At 37.7% G+C, this 17,918-nt stretch overlaps 1 protein-coding gene across 6 annotated transcripts; it reads right to left on the bottom strand.

The window, feature by feature from the left end:
• Nucleotides 1-109: 109 nt before the first annotated feature.
• LUC7L3 (LUC7 like 3 pre-mRNA splicing factor) lies at nt 110-17,918 on the bottom strand. Of its 6 annotated transcripts, XM_065852043.2 has the most exons (13): nt 17,712-17,918; nt 11,940-12,006; nt 11,208-11,247; nt 10,834-10,978; nt 9,985-10,059; nt 9,783-9,887; nt 8,546-8,707; nt 7,796-8,079; nt 7,107-7,267; nt 2,112-2,252; nt 1,901-2,006; nt 1,413-1,478; nt 110-560 (listed from the first exon to the last, which is right to left on the bottom strand). In XM_065852043.2, exons 1-12 carry the CDS (start codon nt 17,808-17,810, stop codon nt 1,454-1,456), a joined length of 1,410 nt encoding a protein of 469 aa, XP_065708115.1. In that variant the 5' UTR covers nt 17,811-17,918; the 3' UTR covers nt 110-560; nt 1,413-1,453. The 6 variants fall into 6 exon arrangements, 5 of the variants coding, with proteins under 5 accessions (XP_065708115.1, XP_065708114.1, XP_065708116.1 ...); XR_010652492.2 differs by having other exon boundaries at nt 1,413-2,006; XM_065852042.2 differs by having other exon boundaries at nt 110-1,478.

Genomic DNA, 17,918 nt, shown 5'->3' with positions numbered 1-17,918 from the left:
AAAGAATAACTAAGCATCCAAATTAATGGACTAAGCTTGAAGACAGGAGTAGATTTATTAGGAAAGAAACTTACTTAATATTAAACGTTCAATGACAGAGACAATCAAATTCGTAACAGAAATTCAAAGATACTTTATTTCCATTTCTCGTATATCAAGAAGCTAGGAATAGCTTAGTTGTAAAAATGGGATTCATTTTAGTTCGATTCACACAAATACTAAACATTTATTCTTGTGTTTTAAAGTCCAAGAATGAAAACTTGCAATTAAACACTGAGCAAGCCATGTGTTCAGGTTATGTTGGTTTCTTATCTTAAAAAGTTTTAAAGAAAAAAAAGGATACAGGACTTATATTCTCAGTAGCATATGTGCTATTATCAACACATCTTTCTGAACTCTGGGCAAAACCACCAGTCCTGAATTAAATTTTATAAAAAAAAAAATTCTAACTCAACTTTATATGTTTCTACGCCACTACAGCTTTCTTTCACCTCATTTTAAAGCAGATCTTCAGTTTAAGCTCTCTTCCGCTGTCTTCGCAGACTCTTCATGTAGTAGTCCTATAATGCAAAATTTTGGGAAAACAGACAATTAGACAGCATTAAGAGCACTTAGTTTACCATTCCTATTTATTGGCCCAGTTGTTAGCTGTCATCTTAGCTCTACAAAGATGTCAACATTGAATATGACTGGCTTTAGAAGCAACAATGTAGCAATAATAGTTTAATAATCAACATTAACTGTTTAAGAGTTTCTAGCATAAATAATGAAACTACAGTAACAATTTACGTTGCAAGCAGCTCATTTATCAGCTGTACTCTCCATTGTTAGTTCTTTATTTCAGGAATACAACTATGACCTTCTGTAAGAAAGCTATGTCAAGAGTGGGGAAAAAACTTCAAGTTTTCCTTTTAATACAGTATTTTCATTTCCTATTATAGCTGTTTCATTTCCAACAAACAGTTTTCCAGCATACATCCCTGCCATGAACACTGACATCATTTGGTGGCATCTCTCTTTGTATTTACATTTGCCTTACAAGCCCGTTATCAGCCACTCCACTTCTCTGTACTATGGCTGACTGCAAATTCTCCTACACCGTAGGAAATTAATATTAAACACATACCTCTTAAAGACTTGAATTGCATTGAAAGTAACAAGGCGATTATTATGTAGTGTTTATTGCATTTTAAACTCTTTAAAGATATCTAATTCTGGGCAGCACTGCATCCCTACACACAGTTGAAAGAAAATTCCATTCTGTTAACATCAGATGTACAGTATTCACACGATACACAAAAAGTCCTTTGCACTATCTTGAAAATCAAAAACACAACAGTAAGCTTTAAGATTACAGGCAACAGCATTCAAACATGGATGTGGGTAGAGAAAGGAGTACCTGGCATGAGTACCTGCTTAGTTTGACTGAATCCTTGATTTTTAATTTGGCTTTTCATGGGCCGCTCACAACACCAACGCTGTGTGAGGTATGGTAGTCAGCTGCAATAATTCATAAACCCTACACTTCCATCAATCCAATGCTACTGGCTCTCGAGTTACAGAACAAACTGCATTAGAATGCAAGGCAATAAAGCAAAAAAAAACTAAAAACATCCTTGACAAAGAAATACTAGCAGTTTATATGAAAACAAAGTAGTCCAACATGTGCCTCAAACATTAAGTATTAAAGCAAAAGTTTCTGCTGATGTACCAACACAATATGGACTTAAATATAAAAACAGTTCAACTTTTTTTAAAAAAAAAACCGATAACAAAATCCCTAAAAAATAAAAAAGGATAATTAATTTTTCTATGGTGGCTATATTACAAATATGTCCCAAAGAGGCACACTAATGGGGGCACGAGTCTGCTACAAAATAGCTGAGACAAAACAATGTACCTCAAAATGTTTTGCAGGACTACACTGTCTTTTCCTTCAGAAGGTGCTTTAGTATGTCTTCTTACTTGGCTTAGTTCCATCTTCATCTGTGCATACTTACGCTGCACTGTTAAACAGTAACAAAAAGCCCTAATCAAAGTTTGAAATAATGCACTTACCTCTGTCTGATCTGAGGTCATATCAGATCAGTTTTAATTGGACTGAGTGTCACCTTCAGATTTTATGTCTTCACTGGTCCCATTGACCTCATTCTTAGTGTCACTCTCCTTCGAGTCTGTATTTGTGTCTTCACTCTGTTTTTCTCGACTACTGGACTTCATACTACTTTTTTTATCATCAGATCCCCTCTTTTCTGCCATGAAAGAAGACATTGACCATGGATTTCAAAGTAAAAACAAACATTGCACATGTGAGATATATTGCATACAAAACGGGACAATTACTTTCTATAGCAGTAGCAATAATACTCAACAAGTTACAGAAATACGCTTCCGACTACCATGCTGGAATGGAGAGGGTACAAAAAAGGTCCGGGGACAGCACAGGGTGGGGAAAAGAAAAGGATGGACAGAGCTCCTGACAGAGGCAGCTACTCTGTTGAAATACACACGTTGGGGTAAAGAGGCAGTCAAGAAGTTAGGCAAATGTAATTATGGTGCACGGCTTCCTTACTTATCATGGGACTCTTTTTGTCCCCATTTATGATATGTATGGCCACCTTTGGTTTACAATTCTCCTTAAATATGGTTCTTGAAAAGAGAATCAAGAAAGAGTGATGGGACAATGCATCAGTGCGTTATCAAATAAATCAATACTTGCCAATTTAAAAAACGAGCAGTCCCGAACAATCAAATACTTGTGGAAACAATATTAAGCACTGCCAGCTTTGAAGGTGGGGATCGCAGTGACAATCAAAGTTAGCTTTACTGTGCAGTTTTGTCACAGGAGCTGCACGCTTGTCAGCATTATTAATTCTCAGTTTTACAGAAACAGCAGTCATTTATAATCCAGTCATTAAAAAGGTTTGGAGAAACAGTTTGCAAGATACATAAAAAGCACTATTTTCCAAAGGCAAAGGAACAGCAGGTGGGAAGGACCCCACAATTCCATCATGGATTGGAAACCTGACTGAGGAGTTTGCTACACTGCTGCAAAACTCAGCTTTTCCTCAATAATCTCCAAAGAAGGAAGGAAGCCAGAAGCAAAAATATTTCCATGGGAAGAAAAACATTCAGTCTTAGATCTGGGTGCCTCATCTGTAAATTCAGTATTCAAAATTTAATAAAAATATCAATCATTTCTGTATTATTTCACACCATACTATTCAACCTTTGATCAGTAAAGCCACTTAAGTGAGAAAAAAAGAAAATCCAAAAAACCAACCTCTCAGATGTCATAATACAGAACAACATTCATTCTCTTTTTTCTGATTACTCCCTGCTATCCGGGCAATTAAAATAAATAATATAAATATATACATATATATCCCCAACACAGGAGCACACAGACCGAACGCTCTGAAAAAGCTATTTTAAATAACGTTACCACCTAGACTGGCATAACACTTCTATATTCCAGAAGACAAAGCAGAAATTAAGCTTTAAAAGAGAAGCACCATCCCAAGTTCTTTGTTTTAAAACAGACCACCTGAGGGAGGGGTAAAGCCCCCCATACAGGAATGAGGGCAACTGCCTAACGACCAGCACTACTGAGGTTCCATCTGAAGTGCACGGTGCTTGCGGAAAGCAAGCAGTGACGTCAAAAAGCTAATGGAAGAACTCATTAGTTTGTATCTGTCTGCCCTCGGTTTTGCAACTCCGCAGGTAGATTGCACTCTAACTAACCTTGTTAAAAAGTCTTCGTTTTGTGTCTTATAGGTATCTCCGATGCACACGTAGATCCACTGAGGAATAGTAGTCTTGTTTCCCCGCAGAGGACTAGTAGTCAGTCCAATAATCTTATCTTCTGTCCTATGTAGATATGGTAGATCTTAATAGCCCTATGGATGTGCAGTGTGTAGGGTTTTGTTCTGTCTTGTTTGTTGCTTGAATTTGGTCAGGAAGGATAATTTTATTCATGGTTAAAAAACTACTATTAAACTGTGGTATGAAAGATGAAACTCTTCTAAAAACTTTAATAATAAAATAGGTTTACCACAGCAAACCTCCAGTTTCTCCAAGCAGAACTGAGAAAGTGTATTCAACAAATAGTCCAATAACTGAACTTCTTTCAACTCCTGGAGTATCTGTGAGCAGTTAAGTTCCTCCACTGTATTGTCAATCATTTATTTCTTTAAAAGCACACACAATTAGTTCGCTGTTGAAACTGTGTATATTATTTCAGCTGTGATCTATTAGGTATAATCACATAATATTGACTTTACTTCATGATTCAACACATGCACATTTTTCTGATAGAGTTTGTGTGGGCAACTGAGATTTATTTTGTGCGAATCCTTACCAAGACAATGTGAATGGTTTTACTGTTCAGAGAATGCAAAAAACCCCACCAAACATAATATCCAGTATTACTGAGGTTTGGGTGTTCTGACAGTATTGGCTGAGGTTTAATCACTAACATGAAAACACGATCACAAATATGATTATTTTTATGTAAGTATATGACTCCAGATTAAGGAGGGTAAAGAGCCAAATTAAAGTGGTCTGGGGGCATGAAGGTACTTGCAGAACAGATGTTTCCTTTTTTTTTTTTAAAAAAAAAAAAAAAACCAACAACTATTTATTCCACCTACTCTAAAGTCAGTTTACTTGAACAGTACTCATGTTCTGCTGGTTTATATTAAGCTAATGCTCAGCTGGTGTTTATGGCTGGCAGGCTCCCTCCCTTCAGCAAACGTATCTCTGTTTCTGAAACCTGAGTCAGCAATTAAGTACTTCAGTGAACAAGAAGCCAGGACCTCTGAATTTTCAAAGTATAGCACTAATTTTATGTGTAATTGGTAGGCAAGTCTTGTGCAACTGTGGCTTGCTTTTTTTCCTGTTAAAATCCATGTTTATAAGTGGTTTGAGATTCCAAGATGAAAGGTACTACCAGGAGTAGTTACAGCCAGGCCTTTGCTGCTTCCAATTGCAGATCAATGGCAGATACAAGGACAATTAGAATCAGAAGCCAATATTCCCAATGGAGCACTAAATGTAGTAAGTCTTAACTTCCACATTACTTCTTTTTGTACAAACAGTAGAGCAGTAGCCAGCCACACACTTCAGATACATGAAACTCTAAAGCTATTTACTTAACTACCTACAATGCCACATTGCAAACATGAGAATGTAATGGTGTTTACAGCTTCATCACAGAAATGCAATGCTTGCTTGTAAAATATCAGTTTCGCTTTTTTCCTTCCCCCTCCCTTTTTTTTATTAAAGATTTTCCCAACAAAGGGAAAAAACACAAACTTCAGTCCTGTCCTAAGGCCTACTTGTGTTTCTACAAATGTTACGGTTACATAGTCAAAAAATGTAATTGATTTTCCCAGATGGAATTTTCATCACAGCTCATAGCATCATCTCACTGTTCTCATTTCTGGAGGAAGAAAGTAGCAAGCAGCAAATAAAAGGCCAGCAAGGAAATCAGTCAAGTTAAAACTACAAATATTGAGATGCTGAAGAAAGTTCACTAGCTCCTCTATTTATGGAAGGATTAAGGAAAGAACTGAAAAGCCATTAAGCTCAAAACCAGATCAAATTTGAATAAATAAGAACACATTTATATGCATAGATAGACACAGAATACTGAATAGGACATTCTTGACTACCTACTAGAAATCTGTTCATAAAGTAGGCAAAAAAGGCACAATATCAGGTAGAAACAAAGTAACAAATGGACAGATATAGGCTACAGTACTGAATCTGAGTTTAAACACTAAGCACCAGTTCCACTGCCAGTGAGCCAACAGTGAAAAACTACTTGCTTATGAAGGGCAAAGCAGAATGAGAAAAGAATCAATACCAGAGCTGCACTGTAGCATAAACCAGAGAAATGAAAACGGTCCAAGGAATTCAGGCAAGAAAAATACACTAATCTTTACCAACATTTTGGGAACTAATCTGCTGGATAAATATGAAAACGTGTGGGTAGTGCAAACAGGCCTGTGCAATCCAGAAACACACACAGAGCACCTTTCATTCCAGAGAACCTCAAAAGTACCTTAGAAATAGAAGAGAATTGTTTCATCTGTTCCTGCTGCTCAGCTGTAACAATGAAGCGGGGTGGCTGTTTCAGACTGAACACTAGTCAGCACCCCAGAGCCAGCAGTTTAAGCCAGAACTTACTATTACGTTCCTCCAGAAGTTTCAAAAGACTTTTAAAGGAGGGAATTTAGCAATAACAGTGATTTAGTATCTATTTATGGAATTTGAATCTGTAGCATTCTCTCAAATAACTCTTTTTAATCCTATAATACTTAAAGGTAAAACTTTTGAACATCAGCCTTTGATGAAGCAGTGAGTCACCATCAATGTTTTTGTGCATGGCCCGTACTGCCATAAAAGCGTTCCAAGGACTAATTCAGTCTCACCTGAAGTGACAAAGCAAATCTCACTTCATTTTAAAAACAACAACAAAGGGGAAGGATGGAGGAAGAACAGGAGATTGGGCAGAGAGCATAAAATCGTAATTTAGAGAATTAAAGAAATCCTGCAAGATTTATCTTGGACTGCATTCATAGATTAGGAAACAAAAACAAATAACAAAAACCTTTAAAGCACTGTTAAAAGAAAATGAAGGAAACATGATAGTGTGGAGAAGTAATAGATGATACAAGTGAAAAACCAGCTACCTATCTCCCACAAAACATGTATCAGGAAAAGGGTAATGACAGAAATTAACAGTAGGAACAGAAGAAATTCACTCTTAGGAAACTGATTACAGTCTTATGTTTTTAAAGGTGAATAGTAAACAGGTCTTAATAGACATCAAAATCCTCGCAAAGTAGTAAGCTTTTAATAACTGCTGTAACAGAGAAGAGGTGAACACTGGGGTGTACGTATGTAGGCACGTGCATTAACAATAACGGGAATTAGTAAAAGGTTTCAAATTGGTTAACAGCAACATATACAGCTTACAAAATCAGATCTGATGCTAAGAAGAACTTCGAGTCACTCACTGAAAGACTAACAGCTTTTGAGACTTTAGGGAAAGATTAATTTCAGAACTTCATACAAGCTCAGTTTTCACACAAACATACCTTTTTCTTTTGACTTCCTGTCTTGTTCTCTCTCTCTGCTTTTGCTTCTGTGCTTGTAGGATTTCCGATCCCGGCTCTTTGATCGTCTCCTGTCCCTGCTGCGAGACCTATGTTTTCTTTCTGATCTATCATGACTTCTGCTTCTTCTTCGGTCACGACTCCTGAGCATTCAGAGAAAATTTCAAAAATCTAAATGTCAGCTGGTATTTTCTAACTCATAAAACAGTAGCATTTTCTAATACACTGATTATTTGCAGAAAACAAATAGTTAAAACAAGCTTTAGGATACTGTATATAAATATTTCTCAAGACGTAAGACCTGGCTTCATATTGCTGTTTTCATTTACCCACACATTCAACCATGCAGCTTAAAAATATCCACTACTGTGAATTCAAGACCAACTTAAGCAAAAAACGAGCCCATTTTCTTTGGAAGCATTTGTCTACTCAAAGGTCCCTCAGAAGACTACTGCCACCACAGTGGTGTCATCCACTTCCAAAGCAGAGAGGAAACAGTGAACACACAGCAAAACTTGGTTATCCTTTGAACCAGTAAAGTTTGTCTTTGAGATGAGAACAGTGAAGGTAACTAATTAGTGATGTGAGCCAGGCTGACAGATCAAGCCCTCGCAAGATTTTTACATTTTGCAAAGTTACAGGAAAACAGACACACACACACACACACGTACCTGCTTCGCCTCCTTTCTCTGCTTCTTGATCTTTTGTGGTCTCGTGAACGGCTGCATCTTCTGTCAGACGTTCTGCTTGAATGTCTACTCCGTGAACGACTCCTTTTACGTCTCTCTCTATCACGAGCCCTCTCTTTTTCCTTTTCTTCTTCTTCACGTCGTCTCTTCCTTTCCCGCTCTTCTCTTTCTCGTTCTCTCTCTTTCTCTCTCTCTTCTCGTTCTAGTTTCTCTTTTTTTAACCTTTCATCACGATCGGGTTCTTCTGTTCTTTTTCGTAACTTTTCCTTAAAAAAAGTTCACAGAAAGAAATGAAGATTAATTAACATAAATCATTCAATATAGCTTAGTTTATACATTCTGAGGATGTAGAAGTTTAAGCTTTTAAAATATTTCAGGATTTTTTTTCCAAACAGAGGATGGCCTACATAGAAGCACTTTCTAAAATACTTGAAACAGAAATCCTTTTTCTTGTAGAATTTTTTGCTTGTCATTCTCATACTATGGTGCTTTACAAAGACCATAAAAAAATTCCCACCTCGATTTACATCTTTGCTTTATCTAGCACAATCACATATGACAAAGAATGTCAGTGCAAGCACAATGCTAAATGTGGAGTGGGATTCCATTTAATTTTTATATACCATCTTTGGAGTATTTGAGCCACTCGACAAAGTCCACTGGACAGCCTTTTGTTTACCATCAGAAGCCTCCAAGCAATTTTTTCTGTTCAGTAACTGAAGAGATGCTTACTTTTAAATCTTCTACAGTAGCTTTTATTTTGGCATAACCCATGTGCTGCTTTCCCATCAAGTGGTCATCTACCCTGGACTGTGCGTCTCCTACAATTAAAAAGGCTCCACAAACTTCACAAACTTCCATTTGCTTTTCTTGGGCTGCAAAGCTCTCAATTGTCTGCAAAAGAAAAACATATGAGAAAGTAAGAGATAAGTTTTAATCAGAAGCCAGTGAAGAGGTTTAGAACTTTATTGTTACTGTTGTCAAATCCTAGGTATTAGTGAAAGCTGAAAATCATAACTGCATGGTAGGATGAACAAGGCAAAAACAGGCTACCTGTGCTCATTCCACATAAGCCACGAGGAAAGAGCAATTAAAAAACACACAAAACAAACTTTATTCCTCACTGCAAAGATACATCATATCTGCGGCTTCCTTACAATCTTGGCATTAAGGAAAATAAAAATCAGTTCTCTCTTAAAATGATTTATTTGGCATCAACTGAAGTGTATTGAGCTGCAGAATAACCATGGAATATGTTTCAAGGAATGAAAATGGCTAGAATAGCCCATGAAGAAATACAACCTTTGCTGCCATTTTAAAGGATGGTGGTGAAATTAATTCACTGTTTCAACAGACACATGAGAAATACATTGGAATTTCAACATAAACCCAAGTGGTTATTGCTGTGCAATGTTCATGAATCATATAGTATGGATACAAACACTACTGCCTGAAAACCTTTAAGAACTTTGGAAAAATAAAACAGGCATCACAATTTGGGCATATTATTAAACACCAAAATATAACGTTTAAACATAAACTCCTTTCTGTTGACAAGAACTTGCTACTTAACACACTACCTTTGGCTTCTGTAGCTGTCAAACAGATGCCTGTGTCTAGTCACAGCCCTAACACAAGGGCTTTCTGTAACACAGACAGGTTGGTAACTCAGTGAAATAATATTGTGGAGACTACACGGCAAAGTCCAATTGAGACTTGAACTAGAATAAGATGCAAGCTCACCTTCGGGACTGCTGTGTAAATAACCATGTAATTTGTGTGCATGAAACTGACTCTGAAGGTAGCATGCTACATCAATACACTGGATTAACACACTTAAATGTCATGTTATTGTCTATTGAACTCTGCGCAGAACTTGTATGCCATTAGTGTAAGGATAAAGTTATTAAGAACATACCGTTGTACCATATTTTGAAATAAGTCTGACAGAATGACAAACATTACTCACAGAAGTTGTAGATCTCAGCAATTCTCTCTCTTCCTTTAACTGTTCAACAAGTTTCATCATTCCTTGTGCCTCTTCCACCTTCCCTTCTGAACCTAGTTCTTCAATCTAAAGGACAATAAAAAAAAATTATCATTATTAATGAAGTAACAAGAAGATCTCTCTCTTGCAGGGTGTAAAAAGAAACAAACAAACCAAACCTCACCTGTTGTAGAAGTACATCAATTTTGTCAGTTAACACCTGAATCTTCTCTTCATTTTTACCAGTAGGTCCCGCTCCCTGCCAAAAAGTACAAGTGTTTGTTTTGCTTGGTTGGTTTTGTTGTGGTGTCTGGTTTTGTTTTGCTTTTGTTCAAATAACTTTGAAAAACACAAATGTATGTCTTCTCATATTCCAGAAACACTTCAGGAATAACATCCTCCTGCCTCTTCTCCCATGAAGGCTTACTAATAACAGTCTAGTCTAACACAAAACACTCCTCAACACAGCTTACCCGACTCTTGTTGAATGAAGAAAGTTCTAATCACACTAATTCCTCCTAAATAAAAAAAAACATTTGAGGCCCTGGCCCATAAAAGGTAAGACATCTGAATTCAAAGTCCTAAATTTAAACTCTGAAACTGCCATGCAGCTATTATGTATCTCTGCAGACACTCAAATATGACTTAGAAGTTCCGTGGGCTCTGAAATTCAACTTCTGAGTATAAATGCAAAAAGAATCTCACTTTATCCAAAATGTACTTGTTTGTAGCGTCCTCTCTGTAGACTGCCAGAATAGACTTAAAGCTGCTTCCCCCACAACCTTTGCTCTGCTCCACAGCCAATAACTCTCTTGACTACAGATACTGTCCACAGCTCCTTCTGAAGCAACTGGACTTTGCACAGAACACTCAGTGCAGCAAAAAGGAGCAAGACTACCCTAGCAGTCAGGAAACTGTCTCAGAGCACAGGCCACAATCAAATCCAGAGTATTTTACCCAAAGAAACACGGTGAAGAGAACATGAATATGCTATCTAAAGGAAAAACTGCATCAGTGATTCTTCCAGACTCACCCCAGAAGACTGTTGATTCTGTGACAGTGCCAAACGAGCATGGCCTCTTCGAATTCTGCGTTCTACCTCTGCAAGTAAGCTTTGTAAGTAGCGTAAGAAATCTCTTTCATAGCCCACTTTCATAAAACGAGAGCTCTTCTCATACCTGGTAAAATATTTAAAAAAATTATAGCTCATGTCACTCCCTAAGATAGGAAAAATACCAAAACCTCCAATGTTGTAAATTCTTGCTCAAGGTAAGAGAATATTATATACTTAAACAAAAGTTCAGGTAAATCAAAAAGCCATTAGTTTCTCATGGTTGGGTTGCTTTAAAGAAATTTTAAGCATCTTAGAAACACTATTTGCATTAACATATTAATCAACATACTTACTGTTTACGTAGATTTTCGTCATGAATTTTTTCACAAGGACCTAAAAAGACCATACAAAAAGTTTAAGCTCACATTCTTGGATGTTGCATTCACACTCCATCAGGATTTGTTTGTGCACCATGATGGAACAGAGCTATAAACACTTCCCAGAGACTTTTATGCCTGCTTTTCTGCTTCCTTTGCTTAGAGTTTGAAAGACACATCGAAGGAAAAGAATGTCAATATGGTTTAGTAATTATAAAACCAAAGGAGATTCTGAATGACTTATAAAGTCTTCATATAAAATAGAATTTCCAGATCAAATTCTACAACAGGAAAACTACAACATATAAGAATAACTTAAACCAAAACAGGAAATACGACATACGAAGGGTAATTCCAACAAGCATTTTCTAAGCTCCAGACAGTGTTCTTTATAATGAAGAACTGGATAGTTAAAATGTTGATCTCCAGAGCAAAGTTAGGAGGTATGTGGCCTGAGTTCATGAAGGTACTCATGTTAAAATTCCCCACCCTCTACAGCTTGTCAAACTCTTCAATGGATGTGGAATATATCTGAATAAATATTGCTCTTAACATACTACATCACTGGCAATCCTTTACAAAAAAAAAAAAAAACCTATTTTGAAAGTGTTTTGGCAGAGCATTAAACAATAAACATGTAGGTTGCAGACAAGAGTTCAATTGTAATTATATGTAAGTGAAGAAAAATTACAAGACTTAAAGACTTACCTAAATCAGAACGGGTATTTGTAAATAATTCAGCTGGGCAAAAGCCACAAAGGTAGTATTTACAAACCTAACAGAGAAGAAAGAAACAGGTATCATTTATTTTTCCCCCCATGAATTGCCAATTTTAGGTATTCGCTTCTATTTTCTAAAATAGGGTGAAAAAAATCCCCTTTTTACACTGCAAAATTTCTTTTTGATAACAGAAAAATACCACCAGGAAGTTAGGAAAATATCTCTACCTGTTAGTCTAGCCAGTAAATACTTAGCATATGACGGGATAAAACCAGCTTTTGTTAAAAAGATTATTCACCCTCACCCATGGCTATGGGCTTAGCTAGCCCAATTGGTCAGTTTTTGAAGTTTATACACAGAAATATCTCCTGTCTATCCATCAGAATGGCCAAAAAGATAAAATCGTAAATACTTTCACCCCTAACTTCATAAGCAAATAACTAATTCTTCAATAGACCCTTGCCATAGACGTGACTGCAATTAGCTTAAGCGCCAATCCAAAACTAGCCTGGACATTCTTCTAACATCTCTTTTATGTTACACCAGTTACTAATATCTGGTAATTCTATTAATTGCTACTGCTCATTACAACCTAGGTCTAACGCTCTCATATATACTCTGGACAAAAGATCTGCAACTTACTATTTCCCAAGATACATTTTGACATATTTTAACAAATGGGGGTGAGGAGAGACACCCAAAACCAACATCACGCCAACACCTCACTGAAATGCCTGTCACACTACTTGATCAAATTAGATCAGTCTGATTTATTTCTCCATACTAACTGCCAGACTGCAAATCAGACTACAGAAGTTAAAATTGGACTGACTGTTTTACAGATTGAGCAGAAAAACGATCAAGCCATGGACATGAAAAACAAATTCTCTCTTATTACATAGCTTGAATACTTCTCCGCCCATCCAGGTTAGGACACTGTGGCACCAATCTGAAGGACCTTAGGAAGAATATTTAAGAAAACATCACACACAAAATCACACATCTTTTTATTCTCAGGAAGCAAGGAGAAAGCTACTAGTTTCAGAATCTGGTCTCTTCTCTGAAAGCTGCAATATCTCCTGTTTTAATATCAAGTTGTTTCAAGGGAGCAGTTTCTGGGATGAACTCCTGTACTAGTCAATAGAAATATAATTTCCCTCTACATTCTCTCTCTCCTTCATTTTCTCATCCTCATACGAAGTATTAGGGTCAGTGAAATGACATTTCCCCTCAAAAATTTCAGAGATAGATTAGACAATTTCCTAAGACATAGCAAGTACAGTAATAATGGTCTGCCCATATTATGTTGTAAAAAAAGAGTTGTAGAACTCTGTCAGCTCAAAATCTATGCAAACTGGCCTGTAACTGCTTTGAAACAAGTACCAACAAAAGGAGCAAAGGACAAGTTATTAGAGGCAGAAGTATGATGAAGAAAAAACAAAACAAACAACAAACCACAACACCAGAAATAATTAAAATTATTTTATGAGGTAGCACCGCTAGGAAAAGCCTCCTCTTACGAGCTGACAGTTATAGCCAAAACCTGTAGTAACCAATATTAAAATATGCAGCTTAAATGTGTGCCACATATTTTATTAACTATTTATATATTAAAAAAATCCAACAACAAAAACCACACACACTGAAAAGATGCAGTAATTTTCTCCTAACTAACTCTGGATGCTATGGTACCTAGTGAATTCACTGACATTCTCTCCTAAGAGGTAGCCTGCAGAGAAATACTTAGATGAGAGTGGTTCAGCCTGGTTTGTCTGCAGCAATTTTCTCCCTTTCTCATACCTATTTCATTATGCTCTTCAAGTGATTTTGCTTCAACAGAAAAACATTACGTGAGAGAATCATTGCTGCTATCTTGAAAGATATCACTGGGGCTTAGCTTCATGGTGTGATGAGCTGTAGGTGCCGGTCAGCTGCACAGAAGAGTCGGCCTTAAGTAATCAATGATGAATAAGAAAGAAAGGGCCAAGAAATGGCTGCAGCATCACAGACCCACCAGGAAGGACTGAGACAGAGGTTATACACTTCAAATGCATTACTCATCCATGGCTTATCAGACTGCTGCACTGAGCACAAGTCAGAAGTGATATGGACATATATTCCATATTTGCAGAAACTGAGCAACAGGCAGTTAAGTATGGACATTTACTTATGCAGGAACAAGCACTTACTCCTTTTTGCCAAATTATTTCAATGATTCCACTACCCAGAAGGTGTAACAGAGGACTGTTACTGTCAAATTATCACAGCAGGATCAGCCATAGCTTGTGTCTCAGAGCCCTCAGACTCACATTTTGATAAGAGACTAGAACAAATACAGAGAGACACTGGAACTTCACACTTCTTCACCTCAAATTCACTAGTCCTTGAAATCTCTTGGTGGTTGGAAAGTTGTATCTTTCACCTCAAAGCTTTCCTACATAAATTATTGACAGCTTTATATCATTAATACTTTAAAATTAACATGTTCCTCTTCTGCAATAAATTATTTACTGATGGAGATATATCAGTATAACTGTAAGAAACAATTATGTAAGCAAATTCATTTAGGCAGATAATTCCTAGCAAAAAAGCTGAGAATAAAATCCAGCAGGTTGTGGCTTACACCCCAAAACTTAGAGAATTCCTTCATATAGATAAGTTCTTTGAAACCACTGAAGTTAATAAATAGCTAATACCATCAAATCATAATTTATATATAGAATTTACATTTTGAGAAATTGCATTCCAGTCAAGAGATAACTGCTCACAATCATTTGTCCGTAACAGCTCTCCATCCTTTGCCACTTTCTGAAAACACTGAATTTACTTTGAAGTAACCATCACAATGTCAGGAGGGATGGGCAGTCACTGATGGGCTTTCTTGTGCTACAGAACAGCCTCAGAACTCTTACGCAATTGCTGTTTCCACATGAACTTATCTCGTATAAGTGGTATATTAAAACAAGTATGTGTGAATCAATGAAATGACTGTTCCAGAAATATACTTAGTCTATGGATATGACAGTAAGCAGAAAGACTAAAATATATGATACTAATAATTTCCTCCTGCATACAAACCAGAAAGCCTTTATAGCAAAACTAAAATTGATCATCTAAGGGCATGTTGCAATACTGAAATATAGAGCAACTGGGATTTCAGGTTTTTTTGAGATTAAAGGCTTTAATCTTGTCAATGTTTTAAAGCAAGAACTTAAGCTCTACAAACAACTTCACAATATATGATCCATGTGTTTCATTAGAACTGCAAATAAATGCTCAGCTATTACACGCTCTGCTTCCACACCTCCAAAACAACCTCCTCGTCTTGTATTTCACTGCATCTTCCATGTGTTTTTGATATTTTCCTAAATAAAATTTACAAATTATAAATAGAGATGATCTTCTTTTGATAACCTTCCGTATCTAAAACTGGTGAAATGTGACTTAAAATCCTAAACTTTTGTATGAGCAATACATGTTGATATATGTCTAATTTTACAATAAATGACATTAGCACATGTATTTCATCTGAAAAGCAAAACAGCGGTCAAGTACATGAATTATATTACTATCTGAACCTTATCTGAATTTCCTGTCTTCTAAAACACGTCAGCATTGCAAATTTAATCTTTAGGTAGATGCAGGAAGTCAAACTGAAACACTTCTTAACAGCGTTTGTTTTTTTTTATGAACTCCTCAATTGACTACAGGAATCTATTAAAACATTACTTTCAGAAAGGTTGCATTTCATTATGGTCTGATACACTTAATAAACAGAAGCAGAGCAAACAGCAGCAGCTCCTGCGAGACTGAAGGAATGCTCAACCCTAAGGCTGTGAATCTTCCACTGGCCTCAGACACAGGACAGGTCTCCACTTCCTAACTCATCAAAGGAGGACTGGGAAGAAGAGACAAGGCCCCATTTCTGAAAAAAAAAAAAACTGAACAACATTTAAAGACAGATTCCTATGCTTAGAGTCAATCTCTTCTGCCTAAAATTGAAAAATGTGCTCATTTGAAGTCATCTGATTTGATTAAGGAGAATGAGGCAGAAAAAAAAAGAACAACCTCAAGAAAAAAAAATCTCTCACCTTAAGAAATAAACCAAAACAATTCCCTACTCTATTCTACCTGGATCAACATGGCTCAAGCCATCTAGTTCACATTTCAAAAGCTGAACAACTCCTTATTTTGAGTTCAGGATCAGAAGAAAATTTGTAACTGAACATCTAATTGAATAATGATATTTGGTTAATAAGAGAAATCTAGGAAAACATTAAGAAGGTCATGAAAACTTCCTGAACTCTCAATTTCCTCCTGACGTGCACAGCTTACCTACAGAGCAGCATTTTTCAAGCCGGGGGGGAAGTTCCTTGTACTTGCAAAATCTAAGGCAAGAGCGATATTTGCCCTCGTCTCATGCATTCCACAACAATTTAAAACATGCATTATCCATCTTTAAAATGACATAACTCTTGTCAAAAAACAAGAAATTCCCACCTCTGTGATTAAGATGTCATTTAAAATAGCCAAAAGCAAGCACTTCTCCATCCTCCCAATTTAACAACATCCTGAGAAAATACTAAGGGAAGGGGCTTAATGCTTTTTGCAGCTGAAACTACAGAAATTCTCATCACATAGGCCATAAACAAACTATTGTAACCATAACACTTTCTTTTAACATATACTGTAACTCAAAAAACATATCATGCATGAAGGAAGAAAACGTATTTCAGCAGCATCTCTCCCAAAGAAGCAGTTATAGGAACTTTAAAAGTACCACTGATTTTTTTTGTGTGAAATAACTTGCAATACAACTATGATGGATATCACTAAAAGTCATCAGTCATAAAGACTCAACCATCCCTGGGGAGAAACACCACTTCAAAATAATAGTGGCAATAATAATAATAATAGTCATAGTAATAGAAGTCTTATTTTAATTGTTTATTGTAGAAACTTAATAAATCACATTAACAAAAAATACATGAGCACCACTAAACAATATACTGGTTAGGTTATCCCCCCCAGGAGCTTTGACTAAGACAGTGCAGAAGGAATTAAGCTTTTCTTAGCAAAATCCTCAGTTTCCAAAGTCTTACGGCTCTTCCTTGTGTTACGACCTCCAGACAGTTCAGTATGTCTGTGCTCTTCCGTTTCTTTCCCCAACACCCCACTCAGGAAGAGATCCAAAGACACTTGTCTTCCAAACTAACATCTGCCTCATCTCTCTCGGTGAAAACCAGCAGGTTTCCACTCCGAAAAGCAAAATTCCACAATCCCCACCCCCCAAACCATGATTCTTTTTTTTCACCACGGGAGATCTCAGCCACCAACAGGCCTCTCACTAACCCCTATTCCCGTTTATCGACGCTCCGTGCAGAACACGCCACGGCGAACAACAACCCAAACACCCACCCAAACACAAGGCCTTCCCCCTCCCCGCAGCCCAACAACAGCGCAAACCCTCCCGGCCGCTCGATTCCTCCTCCTCGCCTCACGGTTCCGCAAGGTTCCCGCGCAGCGCCCGGCCCGGCCCAGCCCGCCATGCAGGAGCCCGCACCAAGGGCCCGGCCCACGGCCCCGCCAAACCCGGGGAACCCCCCAGCCCCACAGCCTCATCCCTTTCGCCCAGATCCTGCTGTCCGCGGGCCGGGAGGAGCTGCAGACCTGCACTCGTGTGGCTACGACAAAAACCCCGGCCCCGAGAGGGGGATGGGAGGGAGGGAGGGAGGGGAGAGGCGGCCCCGCTTCACTCACGCTCTCATGGTCCCACCGCACGTTGCTGCGCTTCTCATCCGGGGCCAGGTTTCTGTCCCGGCCCATAAGCTCATCTAGGAGCTGGGCGGCCGATATCATCTTGTCCTCCTGGCCGAATCCCCCCCCCTCACCGAACACTGGCTGCTCCTCTACCACCGCCTCCTCTCCCCAACCGTCCGCGCCGCCGCTGAGACTGACAGAGACAAA

Source organism: Patagioenas fasciata, chromosome 18 (genome assembly GCF_037038585.1).
Source record: "Patagioenas fasciata isolate bPatFas1 chromosome 18, bPatFas1.hap1, whole genome shotgun sequence".
Lineage (NCBI taxonomy): Eukaryota > Metazoa > Chordata > Aves > Columbiformes > Columbidae > Patagioenas > Patagioenas fasciata.
The sequence above is the reverse complement of the archived record's forward strand: the minus strand, read 5'-3'. Positions and strand labels throughout refer to the sequence as shown.

What these genes read in the sequence shown, in the direction of transcription:
- LUC7L3 (XM_065852041.2), bottom strand. Translation starts at nt 17,810, where the DNA reads ATGATATCGGCCGCCCAGCTCCTAGATGAGCTTATGGGCCGGGACAGA. An exon ending in TTGATGTACTTCTACAACAG is followed by an intron (nt 9,888 to 9,984) that starts GTGAGGTTTGGT and finishes ATTGTCCTTTAG; the next exon opens with ATTGAAGAACTAGGTTCAGA. An exon ending in CAGGAAGTCAAAAGAAAAAG is followed by an intron (nt 2,253 to 7,106) that starts GTATGTTTGTGT and finishes CTTTCATGGCAG; the next exon opens with AAAAGAGGGGATCTGATGAT.